At 39.7% G+C, this 21,012-nt stretch overlaps 4 protein-coding genes and 2 pseudogenes across 6 annotated transcripts; 5 read left to right on the top strand and 1 right to left on the bottom strand.

Annotated features, from left to right (window-relative positions):
* Nucleotides 1–3,248: 3,248 nt before the first annotated feature.
* Nucleotides 3,249–5,802, bottom strand: diabloa (diablo, IAP-binding mitochondrial protein a). 2 transcript variants are annotated; one of them, XM_084674975.1, is made up of 6 exons: nucleotides 5,440–5,802; nucleotides 5,190–5,319; nucleotides 4,919–5,044; nucleotides 4,694–4,804; nucleotides 4,389–4,485; nucleotides 3,249–3,892 (listed from the first exon to the last, which is right to left on the bottom strand). In XM_084674975.1, the coding sequence occupies exons 1-6, from the start codon at nucleotides 5,565–5,567 to the stop codon at nucleotides 3,690–3,692; spliced, it is 795 nt and encodes a 264-aa protein (XP_084531101.1). In that variant the 5' UTR covers nucleotides 5,568–5,802; the 3' UTR covers nucleotides 3,249–3,689. The 2 variants fall into 2 exon arrangements, with proteins under 2 accessions (XP_084531101.1, XP_084531100.1); XM_084674974.1 differs by having other exon boundaries at nucleotides 4,919–5,041; nucleotides 5,440–5,691.
* A 2,159-nt stretch (nucleotides 5,803–7,961) lies between these two features.
* LOC146257622 (odorant receptor 131-2-like) lies at nucleotides 7,962–8,843 on the top strand. Its single transcript, XM_084674772.1, has one exon. The coding sequence runs from the start codon at nucleotides 7,977–7,979 to the stop codon at nucleotides 8,841–8,843; it is 867 nt and encodes a 288-aa protein (XP_084530898.1). The 5' UTR covers nucleotides 7,962–7,976.
* Nucleotides 8,844–9,797: 954 nt separating this feature from the next.
* On the top strand, nucleotides 9,798–10,688 carry LOC146257623 (odorant receptor 131-2 pseudogene; annotated as a pseudogene).
* A 2,389-nt stretch (nucleotides 10,689–13,077) lies between these two features.
* Nucleotides 13,078–13,971, top strand: LOC146257624 (odorant receptor 131-2 pseudogene; annotated as a pseudogene).
* A 1,701-nt stretch (nucleotides 13,972–15,672) lies between these two features.
* On the top strand, nucleotides 15,673–17,441 carry LOC146257625 (odorant receptor 131-2-like). The gene has a single exon (XM_084675241.1). The coding sequence runs from the start codon at nucleotides 15,673–15,675 to the stop codon at nucleotides 16,615–16,617; it is 945 nt and encodes a 314-aa protein (XP_084531367.1). The 3' UTR covers nucleotides 16,618–17,441.
* A 1,825-nt stretch (nucleotides 17,442–19,266) lies between these two features.
* LOC146257626 (odorant receptor 131-2-like) lies at nucleotides 19,267–20,847 on the top strand. Of its 2 annotated transcripts, XM_084675240.1 has the most exons (2): nucleotides 19,267–19,360; nucleotides 19,544–20,847. In XM_084675240.1, exons 1-2 carry the CDS (start codon nucleotides 19,307–19,309, stop codon nucleotides 20,252–20,254), a joined length of 765 nt encoding a protein of 254 aa, XP_084531366.1. In that variant the 5' UTR covers nucleotides 19,267–19,306; the 3' UTR covers nucleotides 20,255–20,847. The 2 variants fall into 2 exon arrangements, with proteins under 2 accessions (XP_084531366.1, XP_084531364.1); XM_084675238.1 differs by having other exon boundaries at nucleotides 19,267–20,847.
* Nucleotides 20,848–21,012: the final 165 nt, after the last annotated feature.

The raw sequence follows: 21,012 nt of genomic DNA on the forward strand, positions 1-21,012 counted from the left end.
CATTCAACCATGAGTCAAAAAGTCGCATTTAACAGGTATTCGGTGCGAAGAAGTGATAGTTTTTTTTATTTTGATTTGACGACTAAAGATAAAGAGTAATATATCACCTACAGAAGAGTTGAGAGTTTTAGATACACCCAGAAGTCTAACGTTTTTAGTTTTATGAAGTCTAAACACCAAGGTTGTAATGGTCAAGTAAACAAAAAATGTGCAATGGATCACGTTTGGATTTTGATTGATCCACACGGCCCATACTCAACAGGATATTTTAATATGGTAAAAGAATATCACGTTCAAATACTGTTCCATTGTATAATGTATGAAAACATTTACTGTAACATTTAAAAAACAGTTTCATGGAAGAATATTGGATTAGAGCTAAATAATGAAGAAGAAAAAAAAAGGCTACAAGGAACGAAGTTTGCACTGAAAGTGAGATTGTTGATTTGAGATTTCCAACCTACTACAGTTGCCAAAGTGCAATTAGAGCTATAAATGGGTATGGTGTTTCAAGCAAAAAAAAAGCAGAGTAGCCTAGTCACATGATGTCAAAAGGGCATTCCTCACATTGATGTAAAAAAGCTATAATAAATGGATTGTATGAGAACAAATCTGTGCACATCAAAGTAATACTGTCTTCTTTATTTACAGCTATCACTCAGCTGTGGCCTGTGTTGATATCTTCATCCACTGCCTGTGATAGTTCCAGTTCCCTGTGTCTCCTTAGGGAAGCATTAACTGTAGGAATCCCTCCTGCAATATTTAACCCTGTCACACTCCTCTCTCCACCATAGGGCCATAACTCAGCCTGGCTGTGATTAAAGCATGACCCATGCTGTGTTGCCATTCTGCCCCATCCCTCCCTCTCTCACTACACCTCATAGGTGTTATTTATATCTCCAATCTCTAAGTAAAAGAGGTGCCATTTTCTACGATCAATCACCTGCCCTGGACCACTTTGTTTGTGTTCAATTCATATGATGTTATGTGGTCTCAGTGCAGTTGACAGCCTCAGGGGGATACGTTAATGAGATGATCAATCACATTTGTTCATTTAATTTAATGCATTGTAGTGAGTAGTTTATTTAAATACTTACAAATTATTTCAAATACCATGGGCTTGTGAGTAGCAAAATGCTCAAATGTGGCTTCAGAGTCCAATTATAGCTTTAATAGTATAAATGTTTCTATGTTTTTATGGTATATAACCTTGGTCGTTGTGTGACAACCTCACTGGAATATTACTCAGTGGAATGTTCTTCTGATTGCGTTACTACAATTCTTGCCTGTCAGGGGGGAAAATGTTGGCACCACCTCTCCTGTGACTAGTAGGTGAACATCCACACAGCCTGTCTGGAGCATTTGGTTTTACAGACTGTGAAAACAGTCTTTTGTTAAACTCAACATTCCTCCCCCCCCCCCCCACCCACCATTGGTGAACCAACTCGGTACACCTCATCCCTCTACATCCCACCCCCTGTGGTCTCTTATCCCTGCCAAGGCTTGGTCAATCTACGAGCAGGAGGAGGTCATCCCTCTGCTGACGCTACACACTTTTGTTTACAGCTTGAATAGGGTTTCCTTATTGAACTCTCTCTCAACCGTCCGTATGCATGACTGTATAGGGACTTGACATTAGAGGACATACAGTATGTGAAACCGAAATATGAAGGAAATGAAAAAACAAAACACTCCAAGACCACAACATGTCATATAATCTCATGTCGTGTGCACATTGTTACAAGATCTAACAGTTCAGTGTGTGTACTATTTGGTGTTTGCTTGTTTGTTTGTTTGATATGAATGCAGACTGCATCAATGCACAAACTTGCCTTTTTGTAATGGATTTAGATTGCCATCTGCAGGTACAGCGGAGAATAACATTTCTATCAACCCTAATGGGTTTAAATTTGTTTTGCTTTTAAATATCATTTGAGTAAATAAGCAAAGATAAAAACCCAACCCAATGTAGTCTGTTTTCTTGATTTCATTCTGTCTTATGTCCCACTTTACTGTAAAATAACTAATAGCATTATTTAAAGGTAATAACTAATAATGTAATTTAAAGGTCAATTTAAGGACTGACAAATAAACTTTACCAGAGTCATTAACATTTTGTTTTGTACTCTATCTCAGAAGAACCCTGGCTTACGTGATCTATGTGTTGACGAGAGGTGAGAAAAGACAGATTGCTGTTTGGATTATTAGCAAGAATAAAAAGTGCAGAGACACACAATCAGACATTATGCAACATATTCTTCTACAAGGTAGTGAATTATTGACTAAAAATGAAACTCTTTGAATCAGACCAATCAAATTACTTTCTAGACAGTATCCTACAATAATACGAGTAGCAATTCCCAACGCCCACTAGTGGTCCAGTAGGGTAATGCAAGTAGGCCGCCAACCAACAAAAAATAAAAAATGTGAAAAATAAACATGTTGGTAAATTATTTGGTGGTATCGATGATATTTTGCCTTTAATTCATCATGACCGAAACGTCAATAATTGCGCTCCTGTCTCCTCTACATTCACTGTGTAGCCTATGTGAAAAGATTCGAAAGTTTGAAAAAATAATTTTTAAAAAGTCATTTTTGGAGAAAAAAAGTTTTGGAAAAAAAAGTTTTGAAAGGATGAAACAATATTTTAACATTCACATGTAAAATGTGTTGTTGCGGGAGCGAAAACATATTTGATCTATGCAATTGGGCCGCAAAGTGGGAAAGGTTGGGAATGGCTGCTCTACAAAATCAAGACCAGAACAATCTGGCACCTCCTTTTGATTGACCAATGAATAGCCCAAAAGACGCAAGAGGTGCGTCACAGGTTTTAATGCTGAGTTTACATAGGGACAAACAACATGCTATCTACTTTTGCAAACAGAATGTTTCCCAAGAGAACCACAGTGGTATTTTGTTCTCCTAGTTGGCAGAGACTCAAGTCCTCAATAAAAAAACTTGCCAAATGCCACATTTTCGCTGAACCCACACTTAGGCTATCCATAAAAGACAGATTAACTTGCACTCTCAATGTTTTCATTATTGAATCTTTGCCCATGTGCTTTTGCTGAGTTTGCTCTTCTTGACAGATCACTATATTAGGTAAATAAAACGAAATAATCTATGAAAAGTGTTTGACAGTTATAAACCATTTAAAAAGTATATATATATATATATAAAAACTTTTTTATTATAAGTGCACACAGGTGTCATCAATTGATGAAACAAAATACATAGGTAATTTAGAATTCAGTTTACAGTTTGAATTTTTATTTCAAATGTAATTAAATAAATAATCGTGTAATTTAACTAATCGGACAACATGAAACAGGTAAGTTTTGAAAAACGTTGAGAGCTTTGCATACTGGGAATCAATACTCATTAAAACCAGCTTTCACTTTTACAATTCATGAACATATTTGTATAAGCAGATGTAAATACCATACCAACTATATCCTTTATGAATCAACTCCATGATACGTATAACAGCTACAGCATAGTTTAATTCTTGAGTAAGTCGAGCATTCCTGTTTCACACTTCTTGAATAAGTAAAGCACACTTGTTGTAGGTGTGAAACACTGCTCAGATGCTAGTAGCCTGCAGAGTATCACCTCTTACTGAGGTGAAACAACTGACTCACTCCCCTGAGACTCTATAAAGTGAATGTTCACATCAGATGGGCCTTTGCTCAGTCCTCTCGCAGGTAAGCCTCTGGCACCTCCTCATAGCCCCTTTCCAAGTAGGAAGCATACTCTGCCATCCTCTGGATCTCATCGGCCTTTGTCTCAGCCAGCTTCTTCTCAGCGTCCTGCGACAGCTTCCGTATGTCCTCCACCTGGGACTGGGCTATCTGCAGGTTGGTCTTAGCCATGATGGACGCATGTTCAGCTCCTGGAGATGAAGATAAGCACAATAACTCCTTTAGTCTTACTGCACCGTCCCAAGGACAGGGGTGAGAGTTGACACAATCTACATCCATGAAGACAAAAGCCTACAGACAGATGCTCCTGTCCATCATCTCTCTCATCCATCAAATGGGAAATTGAGACATCTTTAGTGCTATAAAATCTACTGATCCACACAATGCTCTGACAGCTCTACAAAGACGGAGCAGCACACTAAGTAAACTACAAAGCAGTGAGAAGATGACAACAAACATGTCAGGTGTGGGTCTTTCTAACGAGGCATTTCAGCTCATTGCTTCAATGACAGGTTAACGTCTGTGTTAGGGACACAGCGCTGACAGAAGACTGCTTCCCGTGGGAAACAGGTAGGAATAAGACTCAACACAACCAGACTGGGTATCACGTCTGAATACTAGTTAGATAATGTGGCTCAGGTGATATAACGGCAGCTACCTCACAGCTTGTTTAAAAGTTATACACACCTGTGCTGTATGCTGCCTCTGCAGCCATTTTACACAGGTTGACGGCATTCATCCAGTTCGACTCGAAACGGTTGCATTCTTCTAGTCTGTCAGAAACCTGCCAGAGAGATCCATCACTTAGTAAATGTTTATTTAGGAATAGAAGAGTGGTCAATAATGCAAATTTTTCACTTTCCGGTTCTATTACATTACTGAAACACTCATTTACAGTACACCACAAATGACTTGAGATGGCAGTTTAAGAGAATGTCTTGAAAATGCTTTGCCACAATTTCAGTCAATGTCTTTAACAAAAGTACACATACCTCTCCACGCTGGCCAATGATCACTTGCCAAATTGAGTCCTCCTGTGCTGCATTCAGTTTTCCCAAAGAGGCCAAGTACCGTCTCTGAAGTGCAATAAGTGTATGTAGAGCCTGTGAAGACAATAAAAACGGAACAATCAGAAAAAAATTGATAAATAGTGTGTAGATAAAATGATGTCATAAGCTTGATAAGTCTGAGTGATGCGATTCGTCAAGGTTGCTTACTTTAGCATATTGTGTTAAGGAGTCAACAAGGGCCAGAGTGGTCTGGGAAAGGTAGGTGTTCGCACTGTCAAAAACCACCAAAGACGCTTTCCGGACAAGAGATTCATTAGACAGGTTTTCAACCTGCTGGAGAGAAAGATAATAGTACATGAGATTTGGTGTGGGTGGTGTTTGATGAACATGGGGGAGTATGGGTATACCACGACGACATTAGCTGTTTAGGCTATTTACTCCGGTCATTTCTCTAGAGATTCATTGAAGAAAGTCCTACCTGCGTGAAGGGAACTGCGCACAGTCCACTCCCAACGCTCAGGGACACCATGCTCGTGCGGGTGACATCTGTGAGTCGAACCAATCCATGGCGCGAAGGTTTTCTATTGCTAAGAACGCTGGCTGTGTTCCTACACAGTGACAGAAATTGAAATCAGACCGGAAGATATGTTTAGATGTTGTTAAACAATTCTGCCAATTGACTTGAAGCTGTCAATACACTCAAAAGCACACAAAGACATGGTATTTACCTGAACAAATTGACACATACGACTCCCCTCTTGAGAGTAGCCATGTTAGTCCGTTGCAATAAGAAGTCCGTCCGACTCTGCAGAACTCCCCCATTGGCACAAATCGAGCAATGACGAAAAACTTGCATTTCTCTTAGATCTGGTAACCCTTTTAAAATGAGTCAATGTAATTGTAACGTAAATAATTAAGTTCAACCTCCTCTATAAATGGTCTTTACCAAAAAGTATTATTAAAAAATTTCACTGAATCTATTTTCAACACAAATAAGCAGGCCCTATCTGTCGCCACCTGCTGGGAAAATATATAACAAAAAGCAACTCTGAAAGTTTATTCCTTTACTCCGACTTGCTCTCTTCTGGACTGCTGAGTCCGTAAAGTCTCCGGACTATATATACGGCTGCCGTAATAGCCTCCTACAACGGTACACAAACATATTGATCCATTTACTGTCCCTGCAAAACTGCCCACTGGCATCTGAGTCCAAAAAGACATCCATTACGCACATGAAACGTCAGACTTGCAATAGAGGTCAGGTTATGTAAATGTTAGTGCCACTGCCAATAATAGTGTGTGTATGTGTGTGTGTGTGTTATAGAGCTATAATTGAGGGGGGGGGGGGGGGGAGGGGGTATGAAAATGTGTCACTCTCTTCCTTCTTTGTAAATCTAACTTGAAGAGCTCTCTTTTGTGGTAAAAAAAAAACCCAATGCCGCCAAATGTTGACGTCATTGTTCAATGGCATGTTTGTCCCGATCATGATGAAATTCCTCATTAGGTATTACCAGTTAAGGTTAATGTGTTAATTAACCCCTCCATGTCAATCACCAGTGGTGATATTATCTGTTTTTTCTATTTCTTCATGTCTCCTGTTTACCAATTAAAACATAAATATTTTTGGAACACAAATGAAATAAAATAATAAAAATATATATTTGTTTCCACAAGATAGCTCAAACAGACTCTAAGGCCTCATTAGGACATATTTGGTCCCTCTCGTACCATAATCCTAATTAGAAACAACATTAGGAAAACAAACAACAAGCCCTGGCTTTCTCCAAAAACAACCGAGGTTCCTCATTAGGTAACCAACATGACACGCTTTTAATAATTAATGAGATTTTAATTATATTGAGAAAAAATAAGCCTCATGAGTTCTAGCTTATGACTCATAAACATTATTATTATCAGGGGTCTCCATTAAGAAAAACACATCAAGATTGTAGGGCACAAAGATCAAAATGAAAAGTTCAATAGCCTAAAATGCCTGTTTTTATTTTATTACATAATGCATGTCACTCATAACATTGTCAGGATTGCTCAAGCTGCAACCTCAAGTAAAAATACAATATACATTTTTTTTACTCACATATAATCTTTTCGGTGAACATCGACTGTCCACCTTTCAGATATGATAAAGTGAACCTAGATTAAAGACTGCTATGATACAGATTGATTTGAAATTGTATATACATGTCAGGTACTTTAAATACATTGTTTTTATTCTGGCCCCAAGGTGTCTGAGTCCACTGGTTAATGGCCTAAGGGATGACAAGTTTGACCATGCACTGAAAGAGATTATATTTTGTGGGTTCAGAAGAAAATAAGTATTTGTACGATAGAAGCCATTTGCACATATTCACATCATATTTCCTCAGTTATTGAGAAGACACACTGAACATGTTTACATGCACTGCAGTCTGGCTGAGGCAGTGGCATCCTCAAAAGTGTAGGCTATAACAATGCAAACAACAAACAATTGTGAGTTACGTTTTAACAGACAATTCTGCTTTTATGATCTGTACTTTTTTATAATATAAAGAAAATACTACTAGACATTGCATGTGATTTGCATTTATTTCCTTGCATTTGGATAAACATAAAATATAAATATGTCTTGCATTTCTGAATCATAATAGACTCCCTTCAGTTTCTGTTTTCATGATACTCATGGGGCTTGCAAACATTGTGGAAACATATGGCAAGGAGGTTCACAAATGTGAGGCCAGTCATTAGTATTGTGTTGTGAATCATGTTCTAATGAGACAGATAGCAGCCCACTAATTTGATCACACTTGACTTGGAATATTATCAAACACCTCCATTGTCCACGTTTTGGACATGATCAAATAAAGCTATACTAGAGGCTTTCAGACAAGCATAGTTTGTGGTTCAGCCCAGTAATGAGCATTCACTGTTAACAATATGAGAGAAACCCCTTGGTGATTATAAGACATCCTTGCCTTGCTTTGAAAGATGTGTCAGTGTCCTATAAAAATCATTAAGCAGAGCAGATCTCAGAAGGAAATGGTCACTGGGCTTATTAGAGAATTGACTTTAGCACGTATTTCTTGCACTTGTGTTGTTGCTATGGGATGAGTCTTTGGGTTACAGGAAAGCTAAAGGATCCTTTTATCTTGTAACGTAGCGTTTTAATGCATTATTGTGGATAATAGCAACAAGAGATATGATTGAAAACAACACAACTGCTGCAAGCAATGCAAGCACATACTTGCAGCAATCAGTCAATGCGAATGTCATGGTAGTGCAGGTGCTAATTGGAATATTCCTGTCTATCAATTTCCTGCTCATCTTAACTTTCTTCAGAAAAGAAATCTTTTACACAAATGCACGCTATATCTTATTTGCTCATACACTGGTGGCTGACAGTCTGTACCTGATTCTGACTAACATCCTTCTGAACCTTATCTATTTCAGAATCACTATGCCAGCTTGGTTGTGTCTAATAATTTGTACTGTATTACTTCTGTTGACCTTTGTCACTCCTCTAACCCTGACAGCCATGAGTCTGGAGCGCTACGTGGCTATCTGCATGCCCCTGCGACATGGAGAGCTTTCTACTCCTCGCAGAGCTATACACTGTATCTTCATCATCCACAGCCTCAGCTCCATACAGGCCATCATAACAGATTCTATGTTCTTTGCCTCTGTTCCTCCTGCCTTCTATGTGCAATACAAGTTGTGTACTGTGGAGATGCTTGTGATCCATCCTTGGCAGGGTCACCTCACATCTGCTATCAGCCAGTTCTACTTCCTAGTCATGTCTGTCACAATTGTGTTTGTTTATGTTAAAATCATGTCTGTTGCCAAAGAAGCGTCGGTAGAGAATAAGACATCCACCTCCAAAGGTCTCAGGACTGTGATCCTACATGGTGTACAGCTGATCCTCTGTCTGATACAGTTATGGTGCCCCTTCGTTGAGACTGCTATATTACAGATAGATTTGAGATTGTATATTGACATCAGGTACTTTAATTACATTGTTTTTATTCTGGCCCCAAGGTGTCTGAGTCCACTGGTTTATGGCCTGAGGGATGAAAAGTTTTACCATGCACTGAAACAGATTATATTTTGTGGGTTCAGAAGAAAAAAAGTATTTGTATAATAGAAACCATGTTCACATATTCACAACATACTTTCTCGCAGTTATTAATAAGACACACTGAACATGTTTACATGCACTGTATTCTGGCTTGGGCAGTGGCATCCTCAAAAGTGTAGGCTATGACATTGCAAACAACAAACAATTGTGATTTAATGTCACGTTTTAACAGACAATTCTGCTTTTATGATCTGTACTTTTTTATTCATGCAAAGAAACTACTAAACTACTACTAGACATTGCATATGATTTGCATTTATTTCCCTGCATTTGGATAACAAAATATAAAGATCTTGCATTTCTGAATCATAATAGATTCCATTCAGTTTCTGTTTTCATGATACTCATGGTGCTTGCAAACATTGTGGAAACATATGGCAAGGAGGTTCACAAATGTGAGGCCAGTCATTAGTATTGTGTTGTGAATCATGTTCTAATGAGACAGATAGCAGCCCACTAATTTGATTACACTTGACTTGGAATATTATCAAACACCTCCATTGTCCACGTTTTGGACATAATCAAATAGAGCTACACTAGAGGCTAACCCTACGTGACAATTCCCCCCCCAAAATCACACTGTTGAATTGTCTTTCAGACAAGCATAGTTTGTGGTTCAGCCGAGTAATGAGCATGCACTGTAGACAAGATGAGATAAACCCCTTGGTGATTATAAGACATCCTTGCCTCACTTCGAAAAACGTGTCAGTGTCCTATAAAAATCATTGAGCAGAGCAGATCTCAGTAGGAAATTGTCTCTGGGCTCAGTAGAGGATGGACTTTAGCACTTATTTCTTGCAGTTGTGTTGCTGCTATGGGATGAGTCTTTAGGTTACAGGAAGGCTAAAGGATCCCTTTATCTTGTAACATAGCGTTTTAATGCGTTATAGTGGATTATAGCAAAGAGATATGGTTGAAAACAACACAACTGCTGCAAGCAATGCTAGCACATCCTTACAGAAAGCAATCAATGTGAATGTCATGGTAGTGCAGGTGCTAATTGGAATATTCCTGTTTATCAATTTCCTGCTCATCTTAACTTTCTTCAGAAGAGAAATCTTTTACACAAATGCACGCTATATCTTATTTGCTCATACACTGGTGGCTGACAGTCTTTTCCTGATTCTGACTAACATCCTTCTGAACCTTATCTATTTCAGAATCACTATGCCAGCTTGGTTGTGTCTAATAATTTGTACTGTATTGATTGTGTTGACCTTTGTCACTCCTCTAACCCTGACAGCCATGAGTCTGGAGCGCTACGTGGCTATCTGCATGCCCCTGCGACATGGAGAGCTTTCTACTCCTCGCAGAGCTATACACTGTATCTTCATCATCCACAGCCTCAGCTCCATACAGGCCATCATAACAGATTCTATGTTCTTTGCCTCTGTTACTCCTGCCTTCTATGTGCAATACAAGTCGTGTACTTTGGAGATGCTTGTGATCCATCCTTGGCAGGGTCACCTCACATCTGCTATCAGCCAGTTCTACTTCCTAGTCATGTCTGTCACAATTGTGTTTGTTTATGTTAAAATCATGTCTGTTGCCAAAGAAGCGTCGGTAGAGAATAAGACATCCACCTTCAAAGGTCTCAGGACTGTGATCCTACATGGTGTACAGCTGATCCTCTGTCTGATACAGTTATGGTGCCCCTTCGTTGAGACTGCTATATTACAGATAGATTTGAGATTGTATATTGACATCAGGTACTTTAATTACATTGTTTTTATTCTGGCCCCAAGGTGTCTGAGTCCACTGGTTTATGGCCTGAGGGATGAAAAGTTTTACCATGCACTGAAACAGATTATATTTTGTGGGTTCAGAAGAAAAAAAGTATTTGTATAATAGAAACCATGTTCACATATTCACAACATACTTTCTCGCAGTTATTAATAAGACACACTGAACATGTTTACATGCACTGTTGTCTGGCTGGGGCAGTGGCATCTTCAACATTGTAGGCTATAACATAGCAAAGAACAATTTAATCTGCTTTGATGATTTGTATTTGTTTTATTGGTACAAATAAACTACAGACATAGCATACGATTTGCATGTATTACATTATTGTATCCATTCAATTCATGTATTCAGGATAATCATGGTAGAAGATGCAAAAGTAGAGGTTTTGCAATATTTGTAGACACACATTGAAGGTGGGTACTCAACATAAATAGAAAGAAATACAGTGGAAATAAAAAATACAAAACTTAAATAACAAACAAGTGCACACAGAGGGAGGGGCAACACAACATGTGTGGAAGCAGCTGGTTTTGGCGTCAACATATAGACCTTCTATTGAATGTGTTTAATGCAATTCTAAATTCTTATTTCTAAATCATGTTTCTATATCCAAACATTCAAACACCAGAGTTCTGGCCCAGGCCGCTTTACGGACAGGTGTTTTCATTCCATTCCCTACACTACAGTCACCTGGTGGGGCAGACTGCTGTACACTGTCAGCTAATCAGACACAACTCCCCTGTGAAAAGGGGACAACTCACCAAAGAGAGGAAGTTCATGATAGGAAAAGAAAGGATGAGTTATGGTTTCTGGCCACGCAATGCTTGGCTTATGTGCTCTGCTGAGCAAATACATAGAGTCCGTCGAGAGTTGTACTCGACAGCCGAAGCGTTTCCTCTCAACGGAAGAAGTATTAAAATGTTGTATTTTTTGTTAAACAGTTTTGAAGAAAGCCTCACTTCATGCTAAACCCAGTATTCTGTATTGGTTTCTTATCACATCCATTGACACACCTAAAGTGACTCTGTGGTTGTAGAAAACATAATATTAACAAAATGGCCTGCAAGACATAGAGTTCAAGTTCAAAATCAAGTATTTTATTGTCAGGTACACAGACCTACACAGGGTCCGACTGGGCACTGAAAGTCTTAGGACAAGACAATGTAAAGTAACCTGGTTTAACATGACAGATGTACTCAGAACAAGTTTACACCTATGACAAGCTAACATATAATACAATAAACCTCCTAAATATACAAAATAATAAGCAATAGAGTATTCTAAACCTATAAAACACATCATATCCTATACTAACCTAGAGACAGGTAGGGTACACTTGGTGCAATTTTGCTGATTGTGCACCCAGTAGCTAAAGTGACAGTGTGTAAAGTGACTAGTGTGGGTGTGTCGACAGTGTATCAATATACATATCAATGTTCATTCAGAAGCCTGATGGCCCTTGGAAAGAAACTGTAGTCCAATCTACGTGTGTGTGACCGAATGCTTTGGTATCGCCTGCCAGAAGGCAACGGGGTTAAGAAGACTGGAGGATGGGTGGTAACAGTCTCTTAGAATCCTGCCAGCTTTCCTGAGGTATCGTGTTTGGTAGGTGTCCTGTAGGGTAGGGAGTTTCCTGCCGATGATGAACTCAACAGACCGGACCACACTACATAGGGTCTTGCGGTCCCTGTCTGTGCAGACTCTGGGAGTGTAGTTTCTTAACCTTCATGAAAGGTTCCAACATTTATTTTTCCAACATTGTGACACTTAGTTTGAGCTTGTGGTTTGAAAGCTCTTGAGGTATGAAAGCGCATATGTCCATCAATCATCCAACCGGAAGCTTTCTTTACCTCAATCCCCACCCCCACCTGTCGCGGTACACGGCGTGTTTCTTATTCAACTTCCCAAATGTTCAATGCACGCGTGTGTCATATTGCCTAATCAGTAAATCCTTATTCTTGTTGTGGTAGTATGGAGGAATGTCTCTGTAATTACTGTAAGTCGCTCTGGATAAATGCTGCTAAATGACTAAATGTAGTAACCACTGTAAACGGTGTGAGTCAAATCCCTTGGAGACAATGACACATCACTGCTTTGATGTGTCTCATGTGATCCTTCAGTTTTGCATAAAAATGGTTGAGCAGAGCGGGACTCAGAAGGAAATTGCCTTTGGATTCAGATGAGGGCAAACTGTGTCGCTAATTTCTTACAACTGTATTGCTGCCATGGGATGAGTATTTTTGTTGTAGAAAAGCTAAACTTATCCCTCATCTCATAGCTGATGACCAGAGCATTTATATTTACTCACTGAACTTTCTACCCTCTAGGAGCTGTTTGTTATTTCTGAATGTATCATTTTAGATTGATAGATTTTGTAATTGTTAAAATGTTATGAAACACAGGCTCTGTTTGAGAGGTTTTAACAACTAGAGACATGGTTAAAAACAACACAACTGTGGCAGGTGGTACTGGCACAAACTCACTCCAATTTATGAGTGACAGCGTCATAGTAGTGCAGATGTTGATCGGAATCTTCCTGTCTGTCAACTTCCTGCTCATCTTCACGTTCTTCAAAAGAGGCATCTTTCACAGAAATGCACGTTATATTTTATTTGCTCACATACTGATGGTGGACAGTCTGTTTCTGATTATGACTAACATCCTTCTTCTCTTATACATATTCACAATCACTATGCAAGCTTGGTTGTGTCTAGTTATTTGTTTTCCAGTGTCTATGTTGAACTTTCTCACTCCTCTAACCCTGACAGCCATGAGTCTGGAGCGCTACGTGGCTATCTGCATGCCCCTGCGACATGGAGAGCTTTCTACTCCTCGCAGAGCTATACACTGTATCTTCATCATCCACAGCCTCAGCTCCATACAGGCCATCATTATCACTTCTATCTTTATTGCCTCTGTTCCTCCTGGCTTCTATGTCCAATACAGGTTGTGTTCTGTGGAGATGCTCATTATCCTCTACAACTGGCAAAGTCACATCAGGTCTGCCATAAGCCAGCTTTATTTCCTTGTAATGTCTTTAACGATTGTGTTCACCTATGTTAAAATCATGTCTGTTGCCAAAGAAGCGTCGGTAGAGAATAAGACATCCACCTCCAAGGGTCTCAGGACTGTGATCCTACATGGTGTACAGCTGATCCTCTGTCTGATACAGTTCTGGTGCCCCTTTGTCGAAACTGCTATTCGGCAACTTGATTTGACATGGTATCGTCATGTCACTTACTTTGATTATATCGTTTTTTTTCTGGCTCCAAGGTGTCTGAGTTCACTTGTTTATGGTCTAAGGGATGAAAGGTTTCACGGTGCACTGAGATATCTTGTATTTTGTAACCCGAACAAGAAAATGAACCCTAAGTTTGATCCATAAATCTTGATATTTTCATCAGCATTAGCAGAATTGAGCTGTTGATGCTGCTGATGGTACTAGGCAAACTGTATATAATTTGTGAATGACTACTGCTTATTTCTATGTGGCTCACTGTATTTACCGAATCATCATAAATTACAATAGTTCTCTTTCTAAGTCAGTTTAATGTGATAGCTTAAGCCTTAAGGGAATACATAAAACAAGCATTTCAGTAAACTGTATATATATTTTTTATGTATCTAACAATAGGACCACAGTATGAATCACTCTTCTCATACATGAATAAATGAGTTAATCCATTTGAATTTGAATTTTATTTATTTCAAGAAAGGGACAGCGCACAATAATACATTAATCTTGTACAACAAGAGAATATGCATTGTGCAAGGTCAGGTCAGTGCCATTCTAGCAGATTGCTATTTTCCACCTGTAATCCGTAGGCAAAGTAAAATAACAGAGCAAGGCCAATAATGACAGAGACAATGTATAAATTGCTTGTACTCTTTCATGATACATTAGTGACTATGTATATTGATAAAATATTATGGTGATCAACAGTTAAAAATCTTAATTCTTAGTAGAATAAATTTCAAAAAGGTTTGGCTGATGTGTATGGGGGGGGGGGTCAACAAGCGTAAGGTTTGAAACTACCCCTTTGAAAAATATCCCTCTTTGGTCTAGCCCTAGTTTAGCCCCAGCTGAGTTCATTACTGACGCATAAAGAAGGCTCCAACGTGTTGCTGTCCACAGAGTCAAACTATTTGTCAAACAAAATAAAACATAAGGTTGCACAATTAGCCTAGACTCTGGAGCTCTTTGGTAATGATCTACTAGTCTGGTTAATTCCTAATCAGGGAACATGGGGCCAGCTCCCTAACTGTCCTCTGGGGACATCCTGAGACTCCTTTTTCCTCATCCAATACGATCCATCCCCATCATGAGTAAACAAACCGTGGTGACATAAGGTTTCATCATTCTCTCTACAACAACAAAAACAGTCCCAGTTCAGGGGGTTGGCCTTTCATTTTTAGGACCTTCTGTATATTAACCCTTTTGGGAAGAAAAAAAGAAAACTATAAAACAATTGGATAATAAACCATATATATTATATATATTTGATCCACAATACATTATTCACTAAGCATGGATGCCATTTAACAGATAAACATATTTTAAGGTAAACTATTGATGTAGGCCTTCTGTATGTGGAAAGGCAAAAAGCGGCAAGCAAAAGTGAAAGCAATTACAATAGTAGTTAATCAAACAGCAAAATAATAGATATTAACTATTGCTTTTTTACTTTGTTAAATGGTTCATTCAGTTTATCAGTCTTCACTAAATCAACGTTGAAATTGGTTAATTAAACCCCTGAAAAGTATTTTGTCATCCTTCATTGAGCACTTTCCCTGCTCAGGATGTTCAGCTCTAATTACAAACTTGATGCACAATGACAATGGCATGAAATTAATCTGTCCCAGGAGAAATAAAGAGACTCTCACATTGGAGGGAGGGTAGGAAAATTAAAGAAACGAATAGGAGCAATATGCAGTAATAAATGTATAAAATCTACATCAAGTCCAAACACTGTCTGGAGAAGACGTTTTCAGGTAGGCTTGATATATATTTTTTTTAATCCATAGCTTTGACTTGTTTTTCATTTTTCCAGATTTCCATTGTGGGCTCTTTGGGTCTCGGTGAAAAATGCAGAATTTGAACGAGACATCAGGCAGTGCCAACCTGTCTGTGATCGTCAAGGTGTGTGTGGTCATCCCATTCTTCTGCATCTTCCTCTATTGCATTGTGATAATGCTACACATCTTCGCATCTCACAGACAGTTCCTGGAGAGTTCACGTTACATCCTGTTTGCCTACATGTTGATCAATGACACCCTGCAACTCCTTACCTCCGTGCTGCTCTTCCTCCTCGTGATGGGCCAGGTACGCATCGCCAGTGTCTACTGCATGCCTCTGGTCTTCTTCTCCACCGCAACCTTCCAGAACACACCTTTGATCCTAGCCACAATGTCACTGGAGCGCTACGTGGCCATCTTCTACCCCCTGCAGTGCCCACCTGCCTGGCGTTCCGACCGCATATGGATCATCATCCTGGTCCTGTGGCTGGTCAGCAGCATCCTGCCCATAGTAGACTTCTCCTTGGGCAAGGTCCAGCCTGGCGTTGACTTCCTGTCCACCCCAGTACTCTGTAACCCTGTTCTCAGCACCTCGCCAATACAGACTCTGTTCAAGGTCACCCTCAATGGGTTGTTCTTTGCTGGGGTGGCGGCCATCATTCTGTTCACCTACATGAGGATCCTGCTGGAGACCAGGAAACTGCGACAGGACAGGGCGTCGGTGGGAAAGGCCATGCACACAGTGCTGCTCCACGGTGTCCAGTTGCTGCTCTGCATGATGGCCTTCACACACCCGATCACAGAAAGCATGATTGTGCTGCAGGTTGGCTGGCTGAGGGAGCACATCTCCTTCTTTAATTACTTCTGCTTCATCCTGCTGCCTCGTTTCCTCAGCCCGCTCATCTACGGCCTGCGGGACAAAAATATCAGAGTCTACATGAGGAGAGCTGTCCCCTGCTGGTCATACATGGTCGCACCCAGAACCAGGGTCTTGGCCAAGCACAGGGGTAGATGACTGTGTCCTAGCCTACCCTCCATGGGTTTGGTCCAAGTTCTGGATGGCAATTGTTGGAAAACAACAATGGAATGTGGGCAGAATGATGATACAAGGATATAGTAGTTGGTACTTGATAGATACCCAAAGGGAAATTGCAGCATTGTAGCAGGCATGAGTGTCACATGTATATTAACAAAATCTGTACCAACAAAAAACTCTGGGCAATTGCATAGTTTTCAACGATATAGAAACTTTCCTCAGCATGATATTGTAACTCAAGTAGATGTCGGCTTCTGCTGTGCTTTAATTGTGTGCTGAAATTGAGTAGCTACAAACCATACATTTGTAATCAGCTTGTCCGATCACTTTCATGGGTGTAGTGCCCCTTATATGAGTCTACAATGTACAGTCCAGCAGCCCACATGTTACAGTCCTTAGCTGTGTGCCATCTTTATGTCTTGGAATAATGCATCTTTGATTGAGGTAATGTAATAACTATTTCCTGATGGTTTTAATGCAGTTATCCTAACATGACTTGTTCAATCCCTGCCTGGAAAATGCTAATAAAATATCCCTAATAGTTATGAAGTGATACCATTACTTTATTGTGCAATGAATGTAATTTTTCGATGATTAATATAAAGATATTACTTAAAGTTTATTATTTTGCTAGAAACTATTTTGACTTAACCGTCAGGGCCCTCTGGGCCCTCAGAAAGGGCCTAATATATTTTTAAAATATATTATATAAAATATATATATTAAAAGTAATCTGTTCTAATTTTATGTAACCATTCATAATTTGACAATCTAAAGACAATGTTTTTGAAATAAACCCTTCAATCCTGCCTATTGAGTTTGTGTTGGAATGTGAAGAGTTAAATGAAAAAATCCCTTTTGTCACCCTATCAGAATTTTGTAGCCTCCGTTGTTTGGAGGAAAATGCTATGCAGCTCTGTGATTGGTGGTCCAGCTATGGATTTACAGACGGACGATTAATAGTAATTCCATGAAAGACTAATTTCCATTCACAGTAAAATTGACCAATCATATCTTCCCTCTAAATGGGTGGGCTTTGTTACCGCTAACTTTATGACAAGTTCCGCCCGCTGTGGGGAACGCAATTACAAACTAATAAACCAAAGCTTTTGAGAGCCTATAGAGTTGTACAGAATGACCGGTCAATCTGTAGGTTAAATGTACTAATGCAACGTCATTATTCAAAATGATCCGTGAATAGTGCCGCAAGGGCTGGCTCAAATACTGCGTAATGACCAACACAATTTTATATCGGCCTTAATGGTGTGTGCGCGCTGTATCCTCTTTCTAAGTCCGTTTAATGTGATAGGTTAAGGGAATAAACAAAACAACCATTTCAATATATTGGATATATATATGTATATTATTTATTTTTAGGTATCTAACAATAGGACCACAGTATGAATCACTCTTCCCTTCTCATACATACATAAATGAGTTTAATTAATCGCTTGTACTCTTCCATAATACATTAGTAACTACGTATATTGTTAACATAATTGTGATCAACAATTAAAAAGCTGAATTCTTCATAGAATAGATTGCAAAACGGTTTTGCTTATGTGCATGGGGGGGGGGGGGGGTGTTAACAAGTGAAATGTAAGGTTTGAAATTACCCCTTTGAAAAATAACCCTCTCGTCAAACCTTGGTCTAGCCCCAGCTGACTTCATTACTGACTAATAAATAAGGCTCCAATGTGCTGCCGTCCACAGAGTCAAACTGTTTGTCAAACAAAATAAAACATAAGGTTGCACAATTAGTCTAGACTCTGGAGCTCTCTGGTAATTATCTACTAGTCTGGTTAATTCCTAATCAGGGAACATGGGGCCAGTTCCCTAACTGACTCCTTTCTCCTCATCCAATACGATCCATCCCCATCATGAGTAAACAAACCGTGGTGACATAAGGTTTCATCATTCTCTCTACAACAACAAAAACAGTCCCAGTTCAGGGGGTTGGCCTTTCATTTTTAGGGCCTTCTGTATGTTAACCCTTTGGATAAAAAAAATAAAGAAAATTAAAAAACAATTAGATAATAAATCATATATATTATTTGATCCACAATACAGTATTCACTTCAAAGCATGGATGCCATTGAACAGATAAAAATATTTTAAGGTAAACTATTGATGTAGACCTTCTGTATGTGGAAAGGCAAAAAGCGGCAAGCGAAAGTGAAAGCAATTACAATAGTAGTTAATCAAACAGCAAAATAATAGATATTAACTATTGCTTTTTTACTTTGTCAAATGTATAATTCAATTTATCAGTCTTTACTAAATCAACGTTGAGATTGGTTAATTAAACCCCTGTAAAGTATTTTGTCATCCTTCATTGAGCACTTTCCCTGCTCAGGATTTTCAGCTCTAATTACAAACTTGATGCACAATGACAATGGCATGAAATTAATCTGTCCCAGGAGAAATCAAGAGACTGTCACATTGGAGGTAGGGTAAGAAAATTAATGAACCAAATAGGAGCAATAAGCAGGAATGAATGTATAAAATCTACATCAAGTCCAAACGATGTCTGGAGAAGACGTTCTCAGGTAGGCTTAAAGTCATTTTGGATAACATGCAGAAGACAATAACTTCTATTTTTTTTTATCCATAGTGTCGACTTGCTTTTCCAGATTTCCATTGTGGGCTCTTTGGGTCTCGGTGAAAAATGCAGAATTTGAACGAGACGTCAGGCAGTGCCAACCTGTCTGTGACCGTCAAGGTGTGTGTGGTCATCCCATTCTTCTGCATCTTCCTCTACTGCATTGTGATCATGCTACACATCTTCGCATCTCACAGACAGTTCCTGGAGAGTTCACGTTACATCCTGTTTGCCTACATGTTGATCAATGACACCCTGCAGCTCCTTACCTCCGTGCTGCTCTTCCTCCTCGTCATGGGCCAGGTACGCATCGCCAGTGTCTACTGCATGCCTCTGCTCTTCTTCTCCACCGCCACCTTCCAGAACACACCTTTGATCCTAGCCACAATGTCACTGGAGCGCTACGTGGCCATCTTCTACCCCCTGCAGTGCCCACCTGCCTGGCGTTCCGACCGCATATGGATCATCATCCTGGTCCTGTGGCTGGTCAGCAGCATCCTGCCCATAGTAGATTACTCCTTGGGCAAGGTCCAGCCTGGCGTTGACTTCCTGTCCACCCCAGTGCTGTGTAAAACTGTGGTCCTGAGCACCTCACCAATACAGACTCTGTTCAAGGTCACCCTCAACGGGTTGTTCTTTGCCGGGGTGGCGGCCATCATTCTGTTTACCTACATGAGGATCCTGCTGGAGACCAGGAAACTGCGACAGGACAGGGCGTCGGTGGGAAAGGCCATGCACACAGTGCTGCTCCACGGTGTCCAGTTGCTGCTCTGCATGATGGCCTTCACACAACCGATCACAGAAAGCGTGATTGTGCTGCAGGTTGGCTGGCTGAGGGAGCACATCTCCTTCTTCAATTACTTCTGCTTCGTTCTGCTGCCTCGTTTCCTCAGCCCGCTCATCTACGGCCTGCGGGACGAGAATATCCGAGTCTACATGAGGAGAGCTGTCCCCTGCTGGTCATACACGGTCGCACCCAGAACCAGGGTCTTGGCCAAACACAGGGGTAGATGACTGTGTCCTAGCCTTCCCTGTATTGGAAAACAACAATGAAATGTGAGCAGAATGATGATACAAGGATATAGTAGTTGGTACTTCATAAATACCCAAAGGGAAATTGCAGCATTGAAGTGTCACATGTATACTAACAAAATCTGTACCAACAAAAAACTCTGGGCAATTGCACAGTTTTCCAACTATATAGAAACTTTCCTCAGCATCAGATTGTAACTAAAGTAGGTTTTTGCTGTGCTGTATTTGTGCGCTGAAACTGTGTAGCTACAAACCATACATTTGTAATCAGCTTGTCCGATCACTTTCATGGGTGTAGTGCCCCTTATATGAGTCTACAATGTACAGTCCAGCAGCCCACATGTTACAGTCCTTAGCTGTGTGCCATCTTTCTGTCTTGGAATAATGCATCTTTGATTGAGGTAATGTAATAACTATTTCCTGATGGTCTAAATGTAGTTGTCCTAACATGTAAATGTCCCTGCCTGTAAAATGCAAATAAAATATCCCTGATAAGTGATGAAGTGACACTATGACTTTATTATGCAATGAATGTAATTATTCAATGATCGATATAAAAAATACAACAAAAAGTTCATCATTGTGCCAGAACTATACGTTATTTGGCTTTGTCGTACAGTCCATGTAGGCTACATTGGTTGAAATGTTATCGTTTAATACCCATAGGTGTCACTGTAATCCCAATTTTAAGATGATCGCAACAAATTAATTTACGTCTACGTGATAACAATTGAAGGATG

The sequence above is a fragment of the Hypomesus nipponensis genome, chromosome 15 (assembly GCF_054491055.1).
Source record: "Hypomesus nipponensis isolate SF chromosome 15, ASM5449105v1, whole genome shotgun sequence".
NCBI lineage: Eukaryota > Metazoa > Chordata > Actinopteri > Osmeriformes > Osmeridae > Hypomesus > Hypomesus nipponensis.

What these genes read in the sequence shown, in the direction of transcription:
- LOC146257625 (XM_084675241.1), top strand. Translation starts at nt 15,673, where the DNA reads ATGCAGAATTTGAACGAGACATCAGGCAGTGCCAACCTGTCTGTGATC.
- diabloa (XM_084674975.1), bottom strand. Translation starts at nt 5,567, where the DNA reads ATGCAAGTTTTTCGTCATTGCTCGATTTGTGCCAATGGGGGAGTTCTG. An exon ending in TCATTGGCCAGCGTGGAGAG is followed by an intron (nt 4,486 to 4,693) that starts GTATGTGTACTT and finishes TCTCTCTGGCAG; the next exon opens with GTTTCTGACAGACTAGAAGA. An exon ending in AGAGGCAGCATACAGCACAG is followed by an intron (nt 3,893 to 4,388) that starts GTGTGTATAACT and finishes CTTCATCTCCAG; the next exon opens with GAGCTGAACATGCGTCCATC.
- LOC146257622 (XM_084674772.1), top strand. Translation starts at nt 7,977, where the DNA reads ATGGTAGTGCAGGTGCTAATTGGAATATTCCTGTCTATCAATTTCCTG.
- LOC146257626 (XM_084675238.1), top strand. Translation starts at nt 19,307, where the DNA reads ATGCAGAATTTGAACGAGACGTCAGGCAGTGCCAACCTGTCTGTGACC.